General features: G+C 37.1%; 1 protein-coding gene across 1 annotated transcript in view; it reads left to right on the top strand.

Moving 5' to 3' along the window:
- Rspo2 (R-spondin 2) overlaps positions 1-21,215 on the top strand; it is a 136,691-nt gene that overhangs the window by 75,705 nt on the left and 39,771 nt on the right. The window contains exons 4-5 of the mRNA XM_069991258.1: positions 15,889-16,032; positions 18,272-18,460. Coding sequence (XP_069847359.1) covers positions 15,889-16,032; positions 18,272-18,460 — 333 coding nt within the window. The remainder of the gene's footprint in view (positions 1-15,888; positions 16,033-18,271; positions 18,461-21,215) is intronic.

Raw genomic sequence — 21,215 nt, 5'->3', positions numbered from 1 at the left:
TTTAATTTTTAAAATTTTCTTTAAGTAGTTATACAAAGGTGTTTTAATTTAACATGTCAGTTTATGAGTCCAATGCATCTTGGTCAATTTTTCCCCTCTAATCTTCAAGTAGATACAGAGAGTACCATTTCAAGTATCATATGCACTGTATATACTGGGTACCTTACCCCAGAGATCTATTGTTCCACAGACCCATGTGTAAGAATGACTATGGCTCCCAGAGCTTCAGAGTGTGTATGTTCCACCCTCTAGCTTCTGATAGTTTGCTCGCTATCCCATGGATGTCTGTCTTCATGTCAACATAGTATTCTCCTGTATTTCTTTTTTGGTCCTGAGACTTGATCTCAGGGCCTGGATGCTGTCCCTGAGCTTTGTTGCTCAAGGCTAGTGCTCTACCACTTGATCCACTTCCAGTTTTCTGTTGGTTAATTGGAGATAAGAGTCTCACAGACTTTCCTGCATAGGCTGGCTTTGAACAGTGATCCTCAGATCTCAGTTTCCTGAGTAGCTAAGATTGGAGGTATGAGCCACTACTGCCTGTATGTTTGTGTCTTCTGTATGTTTGTGTCTCCAAATTCCTTTTTTTTTTTTGGTCGGTTATGGGGCTTGAACTCTGGGCTTGGGCGCTGTCCTTGTTTTCCAGTGGTTTATTGGAGATAAGAGTCTCACGGACTTTCTTGCCCAGCCGGGCTGGCAGGAACCGCAATCCTTAGATCTCAGCCTCCTGAGTAGCTAGGATTATAGGTGGGAGCCACTGGCTCCTGGCTCCAAATTTCTTCTTATTAAGAGATCATCAGTCATATTGGATGACTGATATCACACTGCAGTTGGAGATCTCGTCTGAACTAATTGACCCCTTTCCAAATAAGATCATGTTCTGAGATACTGGAAATGAGGACTCGTTTTCTCTCTTTATCTCTCTCTCTCTCTCTCTCTCTCTCTCTCTCTCTCTCTCTCTCTCTCTCTCTCTCTCTCTCTCTCTCTCTCTCTCTCTCTCTGTCTCTCATTAACACACATATTGTCTTTAAGTAGTTGTAGAAAGGGTTTTAAGCTCAACATGTCAGCTTATGAGTGTAACACACCTTGTTCTTTTAAGAAAGCTATCATGAAGGTAAACATTTACATTGTAACCTATAATGTGAGTAAATACCTAGAATGTTGGTAAATATTTACATTTTACAACTAAAAAGATAAGGAAGTTTAAACTGGGCACTGGTGCTTATATATGGAATCCTAGCTACCTGGAAGGCTGAGACCTGAGGATTTCAGTTTGGAGCCAGCCTGGGTGGTAAAGTCCATGAGACTCTTATGTCCAGCAAAGCACAGGAAAACCAGAAGTAAAACAAACAAACAAAACCCCCCACACCTATCCATGCAGCTAGAAGCAGAGCTAAACTTCACCTTCTCTTGAAGAACCTAATAGCACAAAGCATATCACTGTATAAAATTTAGATTTTTCCTGATCCCTGGTAAGGTTCACTTTGAACTGGAGCATCCTCTTGTGCTATTTTCTTTCCCAAAGAGGGAACCTGTCCTATTGGCAAGCCTGCAGAAGATGTTCACTGGTTCCTGCTAGCTAGAGAAAGCCCATTGGCTTGAAATGGATTTAACTCACTATAAAAGAGAAGCTACTAGCTGAGTAAAATTATATCTATAATTTAGCAAAGTTAAGGAATTGTTCTTCAGCAGGAACATTTGTTATGTTCTTTGAGGATTATGAGGAAACATTGTATAATTCTCTAAGGGTTATTCTGTTGTCCTCCTATTAGGGAGAGAATGACATGTTAAATCTCTTGATTCTTTCAGGCTTTCTCTAAAAAAAAAAAGAGAGACCAAACAAAAAACAACTTTCTGTGCAAGGTAACTGGCTACATTTTTGTATACTGATGCCTGAGATACAATAAAATATTTGTAAATTGATTTTAGTTTTAGGGATAGAATCTAATTACCTTGTATCAGAGCTGCATTTTAATTTTCTGATGTCAGCTGGTCAATGGGTTGGCATCTCAAAGATGCTCAATACATATGATTGAATGATCAAAATGTTCCAGATAGTTCTGGCCTCTCTCAGAGAAGGATTGAGGGCTCAACTATGTTAGTTGCTCTTGTGGGTCGGATGCTATGTGATTACTACCAATGAACCCTTATTTTGCATACCTTTGCGGGGGGGGGGCTTCATCATTTCAACTGCTCAGGTCCATGTCTGAGGGGCAAGTAGATTGACATTTAGAGAACTGAACTGGCTTATTCAAATTCACCGACTAGCATGTGGTAGATGTGATATTGAATGTCTCTTTGCAAAAATCCCAGGTTCTTTGTTTACTGATCCCTGGGTTCCCTGTGTTTTCAGTCTTGTTCTAAAACTGGACTGCTTTATAAAAGTTATAGAACTGGGAAAATAAACATTATTGTTACATGTAATGCCATTCTTATTAATTACGATTAACATTTAAGAAACTGAGGAGCTGAGTGAATTTCTTGAGTTGTTAAGCATGTGCTACCCAGGGAGGTGGTGAGACAAGAGGGCATCCTGGCGGCCATGGTTTTCCACATGACAGCCCTTCCCAACGTCATCCCATATGACAGCCCTTCCCAACGTCGTCTTTGTCTTTTCAATGAGCTGACAAAGACCATCATTTAATAGAAATAGAATATTCTATAACAAAACTCCACCATTTTCCCCACTATTATTTAATAGTAAATAGTACATTATATGTCACCTTTTTTTGTTCTGTAGATTGAGTAGAGATCAAGATGAATAGTTCTTACTTCATTGGGTTGGATAATACCGTTAATGATAGTGTATTTCTAATATTTCTTAAAGGAGAGGATGTTTTCTCTAAGCAATCAAAACTTCCATTGTTCAACTTGTGTGAACATTTGCTCTGTCCTGCACAGTGCCTTCAGATACATAGAATTGCATTTAAATTAACATATATGTCTGTGCATATGTGTATGTGCATGCATGAGTGCACATACAAACACACACAAGAGATTTAGCAAAATCTTGCTTCCCCTTCCTCTCTTTGACTCCCTCTCCATTTACCACTCTTCATCTATTTTTCTCTTTCAACAAGTATGGATACTAAAGTTTATAATGCAAGTATTTCCCCAAAGTCTACCACACAGTAAGCAGTGGCATGGCCTCCATGGGGATCTGAGAACCTGACACAAATGGATGTGTTTCATTGTACTGTTCCTTTAAAATACCAACCATGAAGTATAGACAAAACTCATGCATAATTATAAACAAAAATATTAGCAAAAACTCAAAATTGCTTTAACTATTTTTACTTTAATAAGTGCTCAGTTTAAAATTCTGCATTTCAAATTCCATTAAAGACTTTAAAACATTCAATTTTATCTACTAAAGGGAAAAATCAATTTGTGGTAAACCCCATCTTTCAAAGAACAGTGGATTAGAAGGAATACTGAGCTCTGATGTGAGCTCTTACAGTAAGTACACTGCAAGCCTAGATAAATTACATAACACACTCTGGAACAAAAGTTGCCTAATAGCTCTCATGAGCTCATCTAGAAAATCATCTACCAAGAGGAAAGTCTATTGTTGGCAGCTCCTTTTGAAAATATTGATTTTCTTGTGACTTTTATCTTGTCAGGATAGCTTCTTCAGTATTCAGTCTTTCCCTCCAGTCCTCATCTCTGTGTAGTTACAGCAAAAGAATATGCCTGAACAAAAAAATGAGACATAAAAGCCTTATATGGTAGCTCTTATATATGTATAATCAATTGGTGATTGCTTATACTGTGTAATTGGTGCCCAGTTTCCTCATACTTTATAATCTGAAGTGGTTTTGTTTGTAATAAAATCATGTTAATGTGTTAAAATATACAAAGTAGACTGTGTTTCAGTAATTATTCTAAAATGATATGTTAAGTATTAGTCATTCAGCAGACAACTCTGCCATGATCTACCACACCAAGCACCCATGCAAGGCTCTGGGAAGCCATCATAGACCACTCTTTGCTCTTCATAACAAGAGGGATTATGATCAACTTAACTGGTCATCACTAGGAGAAACTTGCCATAGGTATCTGGTCTAACAGGACATAGTATATCTGGAGGAAACATCAGAAATTCAGCTCAATGTGATTAGTATTGAAAAGTGTAGGCCAGGGATGCAGAAAGGAAAGGTATGCCCAATAAGTGGGTTCTTATATTTTAAAATGAAGAACTTGAACTTGATTCTGGACATGAGTTGAGCCATGGAAGGACTTAAATCTTGTTTTTCAATTTGCACATAAATATTATACATATTTATGGAGATACTATGTGATGTTCTAATATATACAGGACTGGGTGTGGTGACATATGCTTGTAATCTCAGCCACCCAGGAGGTACAGGCAGGAAAATTGCAATCTCAAGTCCAACCCTGTCAAAATTAATTAGCAAGATCTTATTTCAAAAATAAAAGATCTGGGGGAATAGTTCAAGTAGTAGAGCAGTCCCACAGTTCAATTTCCAATCTATAGTACTGAAAAAAATGCTATGTTTAAATCTGGGTATAAATATCTATTTCCTTAAGCCATTATTTAGTGGTGGTGAAAACATCCTCTCTAGTTTCTGTGAACTACACAGCACATTAGAAAGCAGAAAAATGACATGAAAAATTTCGGTTTTGAAAGATCATACTGGTCTTCCTGCTGACCACCATAGAGCAATTTTGCTTCCATCATTGTAATCTACATTATGGTCAAGGATTTCGGTAGCCTAGATCTTTTTTGTTTGTCTGAGATAGAGTATCACTAAGTATGTAAGCTTTCCTCCAAGCTGCAGTCTCCTGAGTGCTAGGATTCAGGTGGTTCTACCTGCCTAGCCAAGGTCAGGATTATTAACAACTTCCATAATGGATATATACCAGCACACTTATTTGTGTAATGTTCTCATGCATAGCAGCGAAGCAGTGATTGTCCCTATTTTGCTATTATGTACCCCTGTATAGAAAACTCAAAGGACCCTCTTTCTCTCTCTTTTGGCATGGAACACAAATTATACCAAATAAATATCCAAAAAACCAGAATAAATAATTACATTTCCCCATGGAAAACCTGATTATGATTTTTAATTTTCCTTCAAAAGACCTAGTTTTTAAGGCCATTCATGACATCTTTGTATCTGACGAACATAGGAAGGCAGTACTCACATCCCTACACACAGAGCATATAGCAGACCCTACAATGATGACCATCCAAAGGGTAGCCGCCATACTTCATTGCACAGCAGACACTGTCTCTGCTTTGATTCCTCAAATCACACGGGCAGGCATGGGAAACCTATCTTCATAAACAGAACTGATTAAATATATCAAACCACAACACTCACTGTAAACGTTATGCTGATTTCAGCGAAAGCACATGGATGTATAAAATGATTCTTTCCTTTCCCCACCAGTTCCTTCACTTATAAGTCAATGTTAAAACAAGCAAAAAATGGTAAGATTATCCAAATAAGGTGGAATTTTCTACTCTTGATCACTCACCAAAATAGTATGAAAATATAAATGTAAAAGTTGCCCATTACAGTTACTTAAATATTAGTGTCCTTATATTGGTGTTTGTCTTGTGCACACTGACAGATGGCAAATGGAAGACTTGAGTCTCCCTCCCCAGACTTCAACGCTGCCATTCGATATTTCCAGAATGAAACTTTTTCCTTTGTTTTTTATTTGTTTGTTTGTATCCCTATGTCCTTTTCCCTGGTTGTTGCTCCAAGGATCTCACTCATTTCTTCACTTCATGCCAACTATCTGTGACCCAAGAACAAAATTTAGCCTGTCATCTTTTTCTGTAGGGCCCTCAGCTTAGGAAAAACTCTTAGACTTTTATGTGGGTTGGGGAAAATAAAAAAGAAGGACATCATTTTGGGTAGTGTGAAAATAATTTTAACTAGAAGTTTCAATACTCATAAAGTTTTATTGGAAAACAACCCATTCTTCCTTACACATTTCTGGTCTGTGGCTACTTCTGTGCTACATCAGAACTGACTGATTTCAATGCAGACCATATGTCCTGAAAATCCTGAAATAGTTACTTTCTAGCCCTTTACAGAGCCCTCTGGCGTGTTTGGAGTGTGAAGGGATTAAGAGATTCTTCTTGTTTTTCTTAGACAGAGGTTGAATAGAAGGCATGATATACACTAGTTGTCATGTGCTTTTCCATTTAGTTGGGTGGAGATGTTTGCCTTTCTTAACATTTGGCAAAATGCAACCGAACCTCAGATCTGAAGTTTATTATTCTTCTCTGGTTCTACCTTTCTATGAAGGGTGATAAGTTAACCAAAAAAGGAAAAGCATAAGCAGTAACCAAGATGATAGATCTGCTACTGGCAAGAATCTAAAATCTGATATAACATGTTAAAACTTTCTTTATTGTTATCAATTTTATTTTCAAGTTGTTGTCCTTGCCTTAATGAAAAAAAAACCTCTTTTAAACTCTTAATATTGTGATCCCAGCAAATTAATTTAGTTTTTGTTGACTTGCTTTGCAAATTATTTCAAATATACATTGCTTCAATATACAGAAGATTAAGTTTCATTACTTGGCCACTAGATTTTATAAAAGTCTCAATATTTCTTCATGGTTCTTCATGGTTTGAACTCAGGGCCATTGCATTCTTCCTTGGCTTTTTTTCTTACTTCTAGCATCCTATCACTTGACCCATTTAACCCTCATTATTTGGATGTGAATTTTCTCAGATTCTTCTAGCCAGAAAGGCTTTAAACAACAATACTACAGATCTTAGCCTTCTGTGTAGATAGGATGAGAGGTGTGACTCATCTGTATATATGTATATATTTTGAGCAGTTGAAATAAAGTGTACTGTGTCATATACAAAAGAACTCTACAGGTATCTAAAAATATAGGCATTTCTGGATGGAGTTCCTTTATCCTCTCTGGTTGCAATTTCAGGATTATAATCCCTCCCTAGGCCATACTTTACTGAGTGATACAGGTAAGTAGGCATTTTCCCCTCTGTGATGAAGTAGGGCATAGAAGGATGTGATCTGTCCCATCCAGCCTCCCCCAGAGTCAAAGTTGCTTTTTGATCTCAATTTCTTAACTCCTGATTCCTAATAATCAAAACAGATAAGCATCCATGTTCAGAAAATGTTTGTGATCAGTTTGTTTAGCTGTACGACTTAAATAAGATTAAAGCCATTATGATCCTGTAGTGGTCTTTGGAAAGTGCCTTTCATTTGAGTAGTGCATATATATATATATATATATATATATATATATATATATATATATATATGTAAATATCAATGTATTATCAAGACCAAGTTGTCTTATAAGCATAATTTAATATAATACCATAATAACATATTAAATTTGTATAGTAATACATTTAAATAAACATATATGTATTTTTTATGTGAAGTATCTTATGTGAACTTCCTTCTAACATCTTAGATGGCCATTTTTTGACCTAGTTGATATGTTTATTTTATTTATTTATTTATTCACTTATTTATTTATGCCAGTTTTGGGGCCTGTGTACAGTCCCTGAGCTTTTCCTTTCAAGACTAACACTCTATTACTTGAGCCACAGCTCCACTCCTGGCTTTTTGCTGGTTAATTGGGGATGAGTCTCATGGAATTTCCTGCCAGAAAAACTATGATCCTCAGATCTCAGTCTCCCAAGTACCTCGGATCAGAGGCATGAACCACCAGTGCCTGGCTAGTTGGTAAATTCTTATATCCAATAATGACTCATATTCCTTGACGACTAATTGACATAGCAGATACTGTACTGAGACCTTCACTTTTATTGTACATTTGCTTTTATTGAAACAACACCCCTATGACCTATACTGATGTAACCTGTTCAGGGATGAGGATATTAAGGCAAAGAGGGCTTTACTGACTTGCCTGCCCATAGTCAGAAGAGCAAGCCAAGATTCTGACCTCAGATTTGCTAAGCACTTCACAGATTGAGTAGCTACCATATATTGTTCACAGTTCCTATTCACTGCCTCTAGCTCTCACCCTAAATTTTCTCTTCTGCACTCATAATTGGACTTCATTTTTTGCTAACTGTCCTTGTGAATCAAGGCAACTTTTATCTGAATACATTTCATTGGATTTCAGACAGACTTTGGCTCTAGATTTCCTATTACCTTAGTTATGCTGATGGTCTGTATCATCTCTTTTTTTCCACTTTTTAAGTGATATTTTTATTTTAAAGATACTGTAAAGAGGGGTTACAGTTATGTTTCCTACCAAGCATTGTTACCTCCTCTTTTCTTTTTCCCCTACCTTCCCAACTCCTTCTTCCTCACCCCCAAAGTTGTAAAGTTCATTTTCAGCATAGTGTCTTGTACATCTCTTGTTACAATGGGTCATCCTGTATCCTTATTTCAGCATTTTGTTATTTTCCTTCCCCTCCCCAAATTAGAAAAATGTATATACAAGATGCAGGGCACTGGAATCAAATACAGTGAAAACAGAGGTTATACCATGGGGGAAGAACATACAAAGAAACAAAAAAAATCACATAGTACATTATAAGTATATTAAAAACAACAGCAAGGAAGATAAAACCTCTTGTGTCCCTGACATGGGGTTCATTTCACTTATCATCTTATATGGCCATATGTATATAGCTTTTGACCTTTTCTGCTTGTCCTAGACATCCACTAGTTATTGTAGATAAGGGAAACCATGGGACCTATGTTTCTTTGGGCCTGGCTTACTTCACTTAATATAATTTTTTCCCAGTCTTTCCATTTCCTAGCAAATTTGCTTCCATCTGAAAGAATGTATCATCTCTTAAGCAGTTTAATTATTAGGGTACAAAAACTTTGAATCCTGAAGCCTCTAGAACTTTCTTATTTTCTGTCAGTAAAAATATTATGTGTATTATGTGTATTCAAACTGTAGTATACAAAAGTAATCTTATTTCATAGTTTTATTAATCTACACTGTCATAATATTACTATAATAGTAAATATTAGAAATGGATACTTTTGTTGTGTGCTTATGGCTCATGCCTGTAATCCTAGCTATTCAGTAAGCTGAGATCTGAGGATCATGGTTTGAAGCCAGACCAGGCAGGAAAGTTTATGTGATTTTTACCTCAAAAAAACTACTTAGAAAAAGCCAGAAGTGGTGCTGTGCCTTAAGGGATAGATTGCTGGCCTTGAGCAAAGGAAGTTCAGGGAGAGATCCCAGGCCCTGAGTTAAAGCCCTGTAACTGATCTCCCTACACCTCCCCCCCCAAAAAAAAGAGAAATCCATACTTTTGATAACCAAAAACTTAAAGGTTTTTCTGATTGATACCTAGTATTACCTGAAAAGTTGTTAGAGAAATTTAAATCTATTTCAGTAATTTTAAGAAACCTCAGATGAAGTCACACAGTTGAGTTTTTCTCAAGTACTTAAAGTCTGATTTTTTTTTGGCAGTGTTTTGGAACAACCTGCCTCCTTGATTTTGCTTAAAATTTTAGCTTACAAGGAGCAAAAAATCTAGAAGTGTTCTCATGGGTTGGACATTCTTTGAAGACTAAATGTCCCTGGAGATAGAGGTTTTTGATGCACACTGAATGCAAATGCTGGTTTGGAACAAAGATCAGTCAAGATTGGGGCATGGTTGTGCACATCAGTAATTCTAGATTAAGCTTTCTGTATCAAGAATCCCAATCACTATGGAACTAAAGGAAGAAGAGATTGTGTGATCTTTGCATTCTCTCCACTTTTGAAGAAAACCTCCTCTATTCAGTGTCTTGATACTATTCTTGTCCTATGACTGTTTCCTTTTATAGTGTTGAGTCTCCCAATGATTTTCCTTATCCCACTGTCTCCCTGTGTTCATAAGGGTGGTTAAGCTTTCAGAAAATTTTCACTTCCTCTTTATCTATGTATGTCAGTTGTACAGTAGTTGTGTAATTTTAACTCATTGCTTGCCTGAGTGCTTTTCCCTTTAGTAGACTGAAAATCCTGGAGTTTACCATTTGTCTCCATCAGGACACCAGGTCCCCAAGGACTTCTTGTAGAAAGGAGAGCACAAGCTAGGTACTATTCTGGTCATGTTCTTGTGCTCAGACACCCACAAGATCAGTCCCTGTAAGTCAGACCAGGTCACTATTCTTGATCCAAGCTTCATATTTATTGATTTGAATTGTTACTTCAATATTTAAAAATCAATGTATAACCCATAACTGCTAAACCCAAGTAAGCAATATCATCAGTTGACCTCCACTTGATTGCCATTTCTCATTGGGCCTATAATAGCCTGTCAGTTTCCCCCTTGGCTTTAGGAAGGGAGTTCCCTTCCATTGCCAGCAATCTTGCTTTTCCCTGTCTATCATGCTTAGCTGAGATCCCAGTGCCCACAGCATATGTGGCCTGTCTTACTTTGGCATTCTCTATTAAAATTGTTTTCAGGTGTTTAACTATTGGATTTTCCAACATGATTTACAGTTCTCTACAGCTACAATGGCTACTTTTTAAAGAGTAGAGATATTTACAGCGCATGTGCAAACAATCTCATACTAAGCATTCAAATATTAAAAAAAAAACAACCTTGAGTTTTTAAATGCTATTCATGTTTGTTCACTTGGCAAGCATTAAAAATTCCACTATGTGTTCAGCACTGTGCTAGGAACAAGGAATTCACAGCTTGAAAATACTAAATAAAAGTTTAATGGCCCAACAGAATGGCCTGTTTCTCTGCCTCTAATGTACCCAGCACATGCCTCTACTATTATGTTGTGTTTCACTGTCCTGTGAGTGCCAAATGACCCTTTCCTTTTGGCTTTAGCACCTCCAGGCGACAGCATGGGTGTTAGCATTTTCTGTTCTCAGGGTCTGGCACAAGCCTCGGCACATACTAGCTTCTTAGGGGAATGTTTGGAATGAACTGTTGGACTGGACTAGAGTATAATTTGAAAAATTATTATATTAAAGCCTGTAAGGGGTACTTAGGGAGGACAAGGGAGGGAGTACCCAGCCTATTTTCCTGTTTCTTGGCCAGGACAAACCATTTTTGCAAAATGACCACCCCATCAGACTGTACTTGGCCACCGTTTCACTTGGACAGTAATTGTACTTAAACCAATTCGGGTAGCCCTCACTTGGTAGATTATAGTTTTGAGGAGGCACTGTAATTTCAAAGCATGTATGGGCTAAAGTAGGGTATTATATTTCAGAACAAGGACTCTAAACCCATGCTTTATAGAAAAGGCCTATATTTAGTAAGCGATATACCTATTTTCTGAAGCAGCATAACATTTTCTAACATTTGACCATCTATTGTCTGATGGGCATTGGTGTTGCGACAATGCTTAACTCCTTCAATTTATGTATGCACAGAGTTTTCCCTACAGTGTAGGCATAAACTATTAACCACAGTGGCCATTTCATTGCCACTGGGAAAAATGATTCTATATTTTCCTGTAAAAGCCTTTGCAATGTTTTGAGTTTTTATTTCTGTTTTTCTTTTAGGTATAAAGAAAGAGTTAATAGAATATGTATGAATCAATTAAGAGTAACAAGTTTAAGCCGGGTGTCAGTGGCTCTTGCCTATAATCTTAGCTACTCAGGAGGCTGAGGTTGGAGGATCATGGTTTGAAGTTAGCCCGAGCAGGAAATTATGTGAGATGCTTATTTCCAATAACTACTCAGAAAAAGTCAGCTGTGGTTCAAGAGGTAGAACACTAGCCTTTAGCACAAAGAGACTCAATCCTGGGTTCAAGCCCCAGGATTGGCACATACTAAAAAAAATGGGTAACAAGTTTAACCACTATCCTGTTTTCTTTTTTTCAGTAACATTTTTCTTTCATTTAAGGAGACAAAAAGCCTGAACCATTATCTATGCAATAAATTGAGCTACAAACTAATAAGTAGCTAAGTACCTCCTACCTATGATCCTAGTTAGAGTGGAAGAAGAGCTAATTCTAGCAGAAAGAGCTGAGCAGGGCAGAGGGTTGTGGATGGGTCAGGAGCTGGTGAGAGAAGGTTCTCAGGACCTAAAGTATATGAAGAGGGAAACTTCTGGAGGAAGAGTTTTGTGCATTGCTAGTCTTATAGACTTGGGTTCAAAGATACTGGTGAGATTGGGCTGTCAGTTGAGGCTGCTGAATGCACCAGCAACCACTGGAAGTCATGGAGGCCATCATGGCTTCAGGTATAAGGATTTTGCATCACCAGGACTCCAGATAGAACTATAAGGCTGATATGATACTAGGACTGATACTGAGCCTTAAGTTCTTGCTCATTTTCACTCATAGCTGGTGTTTTAACGTATCAGGCCACACCTCCACTTCTGGCTATTTTGCTATTTAATTGGAGAGGAGCCTCTTAGATTTGTGTACTTAGACTAGATTTGAACTGAGATTTTCAGATCTCAACCTCCAGTGTAACTAGGATTACAGGCATGAGCAAATAGCTTCTAGCTCAATTAAAGCTTTTAACAAATCCTTTATTGCATAGATAATGGTTCAGGCTTTTTTTCTCCTTAAATGAAGGAAAAATGTTACTGAATAGAAGAAAACAGGATAGTGGTTAAACAAATGTATATTTTGAAGGTTACAAAGGGTTCAGCATTATTAGATGTGAGTATAATTTCATGTACCCAAATCTGAAAAAGTTTGAGTATATGTCTTTATTTTTTCCTCTTAATCAAAAGGGTTTACTACATAATGTTAATATAGTGGCTTTTAAAAGTGGGTCGCCAATACACACTTTTATAATCTTGTGTTATACTTTTATGACATAAATTATAATTATAGAGCACTCATGATTCAGAACTTTATAAAATTTTTAACATTTCAAAATTCCTACATTCTTTTCCCAAATTTACTTCACTAAGCTGGTTCTTGTTCCTTCCCCTCTCTCTTTCTCCCTCTCTCCCTCTCTCCTGTTCTCTGTCCCTCATTCCCTCTTTTCTTCCCTCTCTCCCTTCTTTCTCCTTAACTAGTGGCTATAGAATATTTTAGGGTTATTGCTTATAATTCCCTTTGTGCTTTTTCTTTTTTAATGGCTGTAGCATTCTACATTTGAATGTTTCATATTTTTATTGTACTTAAATTTGAGAACAAGTAATTAAGCTTTCTTCTAGTAGGATTTATGCCTGAAGGAGTCCTAAGTGACTCTACAGAGAATGAGAGGTATTTCAGAAATCCCACATTCTGTGAACTAGTATCTGGAAAAAGGAATGAAATGAGAATAGGGAGCTCTAAGTAACAATAAAGACCAGCAAACAACCTTGTAAAATTTATTCCAAATGCTTATTGCTATAACTTTTTGGCTGTAACGCTTATCGGTAAAGGCTGTATTTAAAAGAGAAATCAGATCAGTTGTAGATAACAACTGATTTATGAAGTGAATAGTCCTTTTAAAAATATAAATTCTTTGTTCTCTCACCCATTAGTTCTGTTTTGTCCTTTGGAATGCTTATCATTTCTTGGAAAATAACTTCTATAACAGAGAGAGCTGCTTGCTTTTTGAAAAAAATATAGCAAGAAACCCAACAATTTGTGGATATAATGGTCATGTATTTTGACCATGATTGAGAGGCGACTGACCAGCTATAGGCCACTGTTTATTAAAATACAGGGTATAGCATTTAAGGCTAGAAATGAACCTTTTATGAGGTTATAAATCATACTTCCATGCCTACTATTTTCCTCCCCTAGAAAATGAGCAATAATCTGTCTGTGGACTTTAGCCCATGCCAGTTAGTGTTCAGATTGTAAATTTGGTAATGTTTTAGACATTGAGTAAGCTGCTCTTTGTTGGTCACTTTACATATAAAAACCTATTCAGAATCAAATTTGAAAGGCAACAATTTGCCATTCTTCTTTTTAAAGGTCCAGAAAGTTTATTGCAATTTCAGCTATTTTTTCTCAACTTAAAACATTTTCACATTTAATGATTTCATACTTTGGTTACATTTTTGTACTTTATTTTCTATTTGCTTGTAGGAACTCTCTCTTTTTGGTAATACTGGGATTTAAACTCAGCTCCTCCCTCTTGCTAGGCAGGTGCACTACTGCTGAGCCAGGACTCCGGTTATAGATTTTAAAGCTTTTCAGAATCCTTAGAGAACTAAATATTGGTCTGGAGACATATTAAAGTAACAAATGCTGCATGGGAGTCTTCTTAGCATTTCACAAGCTGTTCACTGTTGTTAGTCTGACTGGTTATAAATAATGATATACTAGAAGCTGTTGAAACTCTAATCATTCAATTAATCCATCAATTTCATCTGCTTGTTTCTCCTTTAAGTGTATTTACTTTTATCAATGTATGCCAGTGGCAATGGAACCAAAAATCTGATAATAAAATTCAAGCTTCTTAGTTATTGCTTTTTAGATTTTTTTATGTGTCTTTATAGACACGTATATGTATTTTGGTAGACACACATATATTTGTAAACTACTATTACTTCTATCTGTAGACTACTTATTTAAGCCCAGCCAGTTTACAGAAATTAGAACAAATTCTCACAATAATCCTGGTAGGTCAGTTGTTCTATTTTGAACATGAAGAAATCAAGGTTTAGAGATGCAAGTCATTGCTCAAAGTTACAGAGCTGGCATTTATTGATGAAAGTACTTTGTTTCACTAATTCTTAGGTTAATGAGTTATAGTGAACAGATTGGATTTAGGAATTGGAGAGCTGGCATGTTAGCTTTATGATTTTCTCTGTGTAACGCTTCTCCTAAACAAAGATTCAGATCCTCACTCAGTGTAAATATCATGACAAATCAAGAAAATGTATAGAATGCTTTTGTACATTGAAGTTTCTCAAGAAAATGACCAACATCCTTTTACTCTAAGAATGTCAGGTGACCCCATCTGGTGAAGGTGATACCAGCATTAACTGGTGCTCTAGAACAAGCATTCAAACATATTTAACAAAATTACTGCTTCCAATCAGAAGCTATAGATTGATGTTCTCTCTGTAGTCTCTGTTGTAGGCCTTCTGGAGGGCAGAACAGATTCCATACTTCTAGTGTGGGGTGTTTGTTATTTTTTTTTGTCCATCTTTTCTTTAGATCCCATTTGGAGATGTAAACCTTTCTGAATTTTACTGCTGTGTAGGGTATTTTGACTTAGTTGATTAATATGGAAAGCTGTTGGAAGAGGTAGAAATGATTTTGAAGGAAGGGCTTAGGGGTGCCTCAGGTGGCGGAATGCTTGTCTAGGAAGTCCTAGGCTCTAAAACCAAACCTCAGAATTTCACCCTAAATATTTTGGAATAAGTGCTCTGTATATGTCAGTACAAGGGCTCGAACTTAGGGTCTTGTGCTCTTGCCAGGCCTTTTTCCTCTTGGCTAGTGCTTTACCACTTGAAACATATCTCTACTTCTGGCTTTTTACTGGTTAATTGGAGATAAGAAGCTCTTGTATGTATCTGTCTTGTATGTATCAGCTAGCTCTAAACCACAATCCTCATACCTTAGCTTCCTAAATTGCTAGGATTACAGGCATCAGCGACAGGTGCCCAGCTCAGAATAATTTAGGATGGGGTGATGCTAGGAAATTTTAAAGCATAGAAAATGCATCTTCTGGCTACTGGAATGTTTTTTTCTTTTCACTTTTTAAAAATTTTATTGTTAAGATGTTGTACGGAGGGGTTAGGGTTACATGAGTAAGGCAATGAGTACACTACTTGTCAATACCCCTTCCCTTCCTTCCTTGTTGTTGCCCACTATCCCTTCCCTCCCCCAGCTCCTATACTCCTCTCCCCCCTCCTTCCCTTGCCACCCAAAGTTGTAAAGTTCATTTCCAATATGCTGTCCAGTAGGTAGGCGACTAGAATTTTGATTGAACGAACTGGTGTTTGTAAAAATTTTATTGGTCAAAACAAGTAAATTCCTTTAACTGAAATTTCTTTTTCTCTTTAAAATTGTTTTTAGGATGCAGAATAGAAAACTGTGACTCTTGCTTTAGCAAGGACTTTTGTACCAAGTGCAAAGTAGGCTTTTATCTGCATAGAGGTCGTTGCTTTGATGAATGCCCAGAGGGTTTTGCACCATTAGATGAGACTATGGAATGTGTGGGTGAGTAATTTTTAATACAACTCTTAAAGTGCAGCTTTTAACTGTTTCTTGAAAATATGTATTCTGGATATATTCAAACAGAAACAAAAGTGGTTCTTCTATTCATTAGCTCTGAGAAATATTTAATTTCTTCTTGATTTCTGATATTTTAGGTATTATGATGATGGGTAGTTTTATATATGATAGCTAGCTATAAAATTTGCTAGTTATACGTTTCTGGGATAACCTACTTAAGTGATGACAAAATTTTGTCATCTGTGTGACACATCTATTTCTTTTCACCTAACAAATACTAGTGTGCTGGAGGTCTGGCTCAGTAGTATTAGAGACAAACTTTTGTTTAGAAGCAAAGATTTTAAACAATACCATGATAATGAGCAATTTTATTGCTTTTGCTGTATAAATGAATTAATTATAGAGTACCATAATTAACTATTTGAATAAAAATTTTCAATTGACATTATTTTTGTGCCAAATATACTTTGTTGATGATTCACATACATCTGATAAAATTTGTCTTAATCCTTGGAAAATTCTTGGAAATGTTTTATGCCTCTGATAAGAAGATAAAGATCTGTTAGTGACAACACTTTGACAAAGTTTTGGGTTTAAACATACCTGTAATTTCATCCCTCTCCCCTCAAATTTATTTGACATATGATGCATGTGATTCAATATAGAGCAGAGCTATGCATTATCAAATAAACTTTCCCTTCTTAAAATAGAGAGACTCGAAAAAAACTTGACAATAATCTGTTAATAATCAAGGTTTGTACAGAACATACTTAAATGTGAGGTTTTTTTTGGATCCGGTCGTGGGGCCTGAACTCTGGGCCTGGGCATTGTCCCTCAGCTCTTCAGCTCAAGGCTAGCACTCTACCACTTGAGCCACAGCACCACTTCCGGCTTTTTAAAAAAATTTTTTCTGCTTATGTGGTGCTGAGGAATCGAACCCAGGGCCTCATGCATGCAAGGCAAGCGCTCTACCACTGAGCCACCTTCCCAGCCCAAATGTGAGGTTTTAAAGGAATAAGTACACTTTACATTTGCATTTATTCTTATGTGTTAAAGCGGGCCATGATACCCACTGAGACCTAGAATGCTGAAATTCTCTGGGTGGGATTGTCACTTGATATGAGGGAGAATTTCCATGGCAAAGTTGATATGGAAGTTCAGTATTCTAATACACCAATCCTATGAAAGGGTGTCTAAGAGCTTTTCCATTCCTGGGGGAAACAGGGATCTGATTATCTTTGTTGACTTTTCTCACTATAGTAATGGATAACTGCTGTAAGGTATATTAAGTAGGTAGGTTTCATTAGGTAGCCGATGAAGAGAACACCACACAGTATTCAGGCAGGAAAAGAAGTTTACTTACTGAACTGCTTCCCCTGTGGTGCATAGTGAAGAGGCACAAAAGGAGCAACCCACCCCCCAGGCCAGGACTTCTCTAGGCCAGGGACAGGAAGAGGTGTGGCCAGGTGGGGGGAAAGGTGTGGCCACATTGGATCTGGATGTGACCTCAGGGCTTGGGACCCTCTTATGGTCAGAGGGGAGGTGTGACCAGGGGCAGCCCAGGATGTGACCTAGCAGGAGTGGGAGGTGACTGCTTCCAGGTGTTCTAGTTACTAGGTCACATGATACTGGGAAGAAACTTAGCCAAGAGGTAGGGAGGTATCTACACAGGACCTCCATGGCCTGGGGCAGACCATACAGCTGCAATGCAGAGAATAAGAAATAATGTGGTTTCCACGCATCTATTGAAGGAATAGAGACAGAGAAAATGCCATACAAGCTTTCCTTGTGCCACACTGCCCTGTCTCTCTAGAACTTCCAAAATAAAACAAATACACTTGTGGGTTTGGGACAGGGCATTCAGAATGGACCCAGGAAATGATGGCTTCTGTCATGACACAAAATGTTTCATTTTTCAGTCTTTTGAGATTATGCATTTCTGTGGTGTTAGAATTGACCAGCAGCACCATTTCAAAAATATACAACAAATGGAAAGTAACAGGTTTTTTTAAAAATGATTTATGTGGGACAGGTTTGTTGGAAATTCTCTATTTTTCCAAGAATTGTATTTCCAAAAATATATATATATCTATATGTAGGGCTTGGTCAGCTACATAACTTGGTATTTGCTATCTGGATAAATGCTGCTGTATAAATTTAATTTCAAAGGAGCAAGTGGATACTAAAACTACTCTGTATCTGTATTTTTTAAAAATTTTTTTAGAAGGATGTGAAGTTGGTCATTGGAGTGAATGGGGAGCTTGCAGCAGGAACAATCGCACATGTGGATTTAAATGGGGTCTGGAGACCAGAACACGGCAAATTGTTAAAAAGCCAGCAAAAGACACAATACCATGCCCAACCATCGCCGAGTCCAGGAGATGCAAGATGGCCATGAGGCACTGTCCAGGAGGTAGGTTTGAATAATCGCTGTGGTGTGTTGTGTGCTTTCTGTGTTACCCCCACCAGCCTCCCTCCTCCCTTCCTGTAAAAGTTATTTATTCATGAAGGAAGCCTGATAATCACATTGATGAGGAGGAATACATTCTTCTTTAAAAACAAAAGCTTCAATAGTAAAGAATACACAGTGTGAATAGCTTCATTTACTTCTCCAATACATTCAAAATAACTTGGAAGTACACTTTCCAAATGTGTGCTTGAAAATGAGGTTTCTAATAGTATTGGTTTGTCTTTTTATCTGTCCTCCCCCCTTTTTTTCTTTCCCAAATGTCCCATAAAAGCATGTTCTTGTGAAATCAGGCCTCTGCAGATGTTGCTGGGGGGGAAGTGGCCAACTTTTAGTTGAGAGGAGTTTAGATTAGAAAAGTTTATGGAATTTGTAAAAAATCATCTGCATCATTAGTAGTTGAAGAAGACAACTTAAAATAAACTTGCCCCAACACGGAGAGAAATAAACGTTGTCTTAATGTTACCACAATTAGCCCTTTTCTCTTTGTTTTCATAATAATTTGTAGAAAACAGCTACTGGTGTGTGTGTGTGTGTGTGTGTGTGTGTGTGTGTGTGTGTGTGTGTGTGTGTGTGTGTGTGTGTGTGTGTGTGTGTGTGTGTGTGTGTGTGTGTGTGTGTGTGTGTGTGTGTGTGTGTGTGTGTGTGTGTGTTTATGTTGTTATGTGTTTATCCAACTCCTGGTGGTAATTGTGGTAATTATTCTGTAATAACAGGATTAGGCCTATTTAGAAATGGGAAGAGCCCAGTGCTAGGCATCGCCTGCTGAAGCACACCCAGTTGGTTGAAATGAAAATCTTAGCACAGGCTATGATTCTAAAGTATTGCTCACTTGCTGCCATGCATTATATGGTTGGCTGATCTGCATTGCCGTGAATGAAACTGAGACTTGTTTTTAAGTGCATGATACAGAAAAGCAAAAAAAAAAAAAAGTTATTTTGGGAAAACTGCCCTGTTAAACTATCCAAACTTTTATTTGCCATTGTTCTTTCTGTTGGTGCATAGCTTTCCAGTGGGTTTTTTGTTTGGTGGTGGTGGTTGTTCCTAGAACTCAGAAAGAGAACATCTATCTGCTTGAAAGGGGATGCATATTCACATTATGCTGCCTCATAGAGAATGTCTATGATCCATGGAGAAAGACAAAACTTTGAAGACCTGAAGACTCCAGTCAGCCTGTGAGAACTATTAGATCCAGATTCAGAAGCTACTATTAAGAAAAGCAGCTTTTCCTCTTGAATTAGTTTTGCTTTTCCTTACTGGGTTTCTGAAACAAAAAAAAAATCGGGGGGGGGGGTGTCTGTTTTTCACTAACAAGGCTGGTTTTGTTCAGTTACTCTGGGTATTTTTCAGTCAAAATATAAGAAAATATTTTCTTACAAAACTAATAAGGCACATCTTGGATAGCTGAGAGCATTTAACCTGCAACCTTGTGCCTAAAAACAAACCTGATATATTCAAGTATTGAAAAGAAAGACTTTCTTTGTTGTATATTGTTTATATAACTAGCCCCTCCCCCTCCTTTCCCAGCAACATGGTCCCCCAATTGTGGTTTATGTTAATAACAAAAATTAAACAGAACATGCTTATGTGTAACTAGATCTTACCCCCTAACTCTCTATTTTGACCTAGCCTCAGCTTTGCTAGAAAATAGATAACAGCTCGATTGTTAACTGTGATTTCATTGCATTTATATTTTTTATGCTACTGTCTTAGTGGAATAGACCTGACATTATTGGCAATTTGAATTATGCATCCCTCCTCCAATTGTTTGTGTCTCATTTGCTAGTATTCTTTTTGTTCCTCAAGTAAACAAATAATAGGCTCTGACTTATTTGGTATTTACATTTTAATCAAATTTTGACTTTCAGAAAACATCAGGTACTGCTCTAATTTCTATATCTATGTTTTCAGTTTAATAAAATGACTTTGTCCCTGTAACTATCCAATTAAGTAGGGTTTTTTTTCAGAGTTATATTGGAATTTATTTTAGTGTTTTACTGTAAGGTAAGTGAAATAGAATTTTAATTGTTGATATACATGGCACATCACTACACAAGAAAAATAACTTGTACTTAGAAATGTAAGAAATCAAAACTAGAAAAATTGCTTTTGGAACTTGAGCACCAGTTGATAAAAATTGCCATAACTTCCAGTGGAGTGTCCTACCTTGCCTTAGGAGAGAGAGAGAAAAGTGCCCTGCCTCAATAGGTCATGGTGATTAATGGAAGAATGGGGAAGAAAACCACTTTATCCCTCTTTACATCTTGATTTGATTTTGGTGATCTGCTTTGACAAACCATGCAAAAATGGAAGTCATAATCAGGTTGGGAATACAGGCATTTTTCAGATCTTTTCAACATATGTATGGATTTTTCTCCTGTTGCAGCCAATCTTAACCTGATTGCACTCAAACACAGTCTTAACCTCCTTCACACTAAAGCAGTGGCATATTAACATCAGCTGCTTTTGATTACTGAAAGGCATGAGCTAGAGGTCAGCGTAATGGAATAGTCACTGTTTAGGATCTTACAATGAAAACTATTAAATATGGAGAAATAAATAGCTGTGAGTGTAGAAACAAAAAGTATAATCTATTTTTCCCCTTAACTCTCATATGCTTTTTTTTTTTAAAAAAAAGAATATCTAACAGTTTCTTCAGTAGTGGATTTATTTATACTCAAAGTACTTAGTGTTCACTCTT

This window comes from Dipodomys merriami, unplaced genomic scaffold (genome assembly GCF_024711535.1).
Source record: "Dipodomys merriami isolate MVZ:Mamm:240054 unplaced genomic scaffold, mDipMer1.0.p SCAF_4, whole genome shotgun sequence".
NCBI classification, from domain to species: domain Eukaryota; kingdom Metazoa; phylum Chordata; class Mammalia; order Rodentia; family Heteromyidae; genus Dipodomys; species Dipodomys merriami.
The sequence above is the reverse complement of the archived record's forward strand: the minus strand, read 5'-3'. Positions and strand labels throughout refer to the sequence as shown.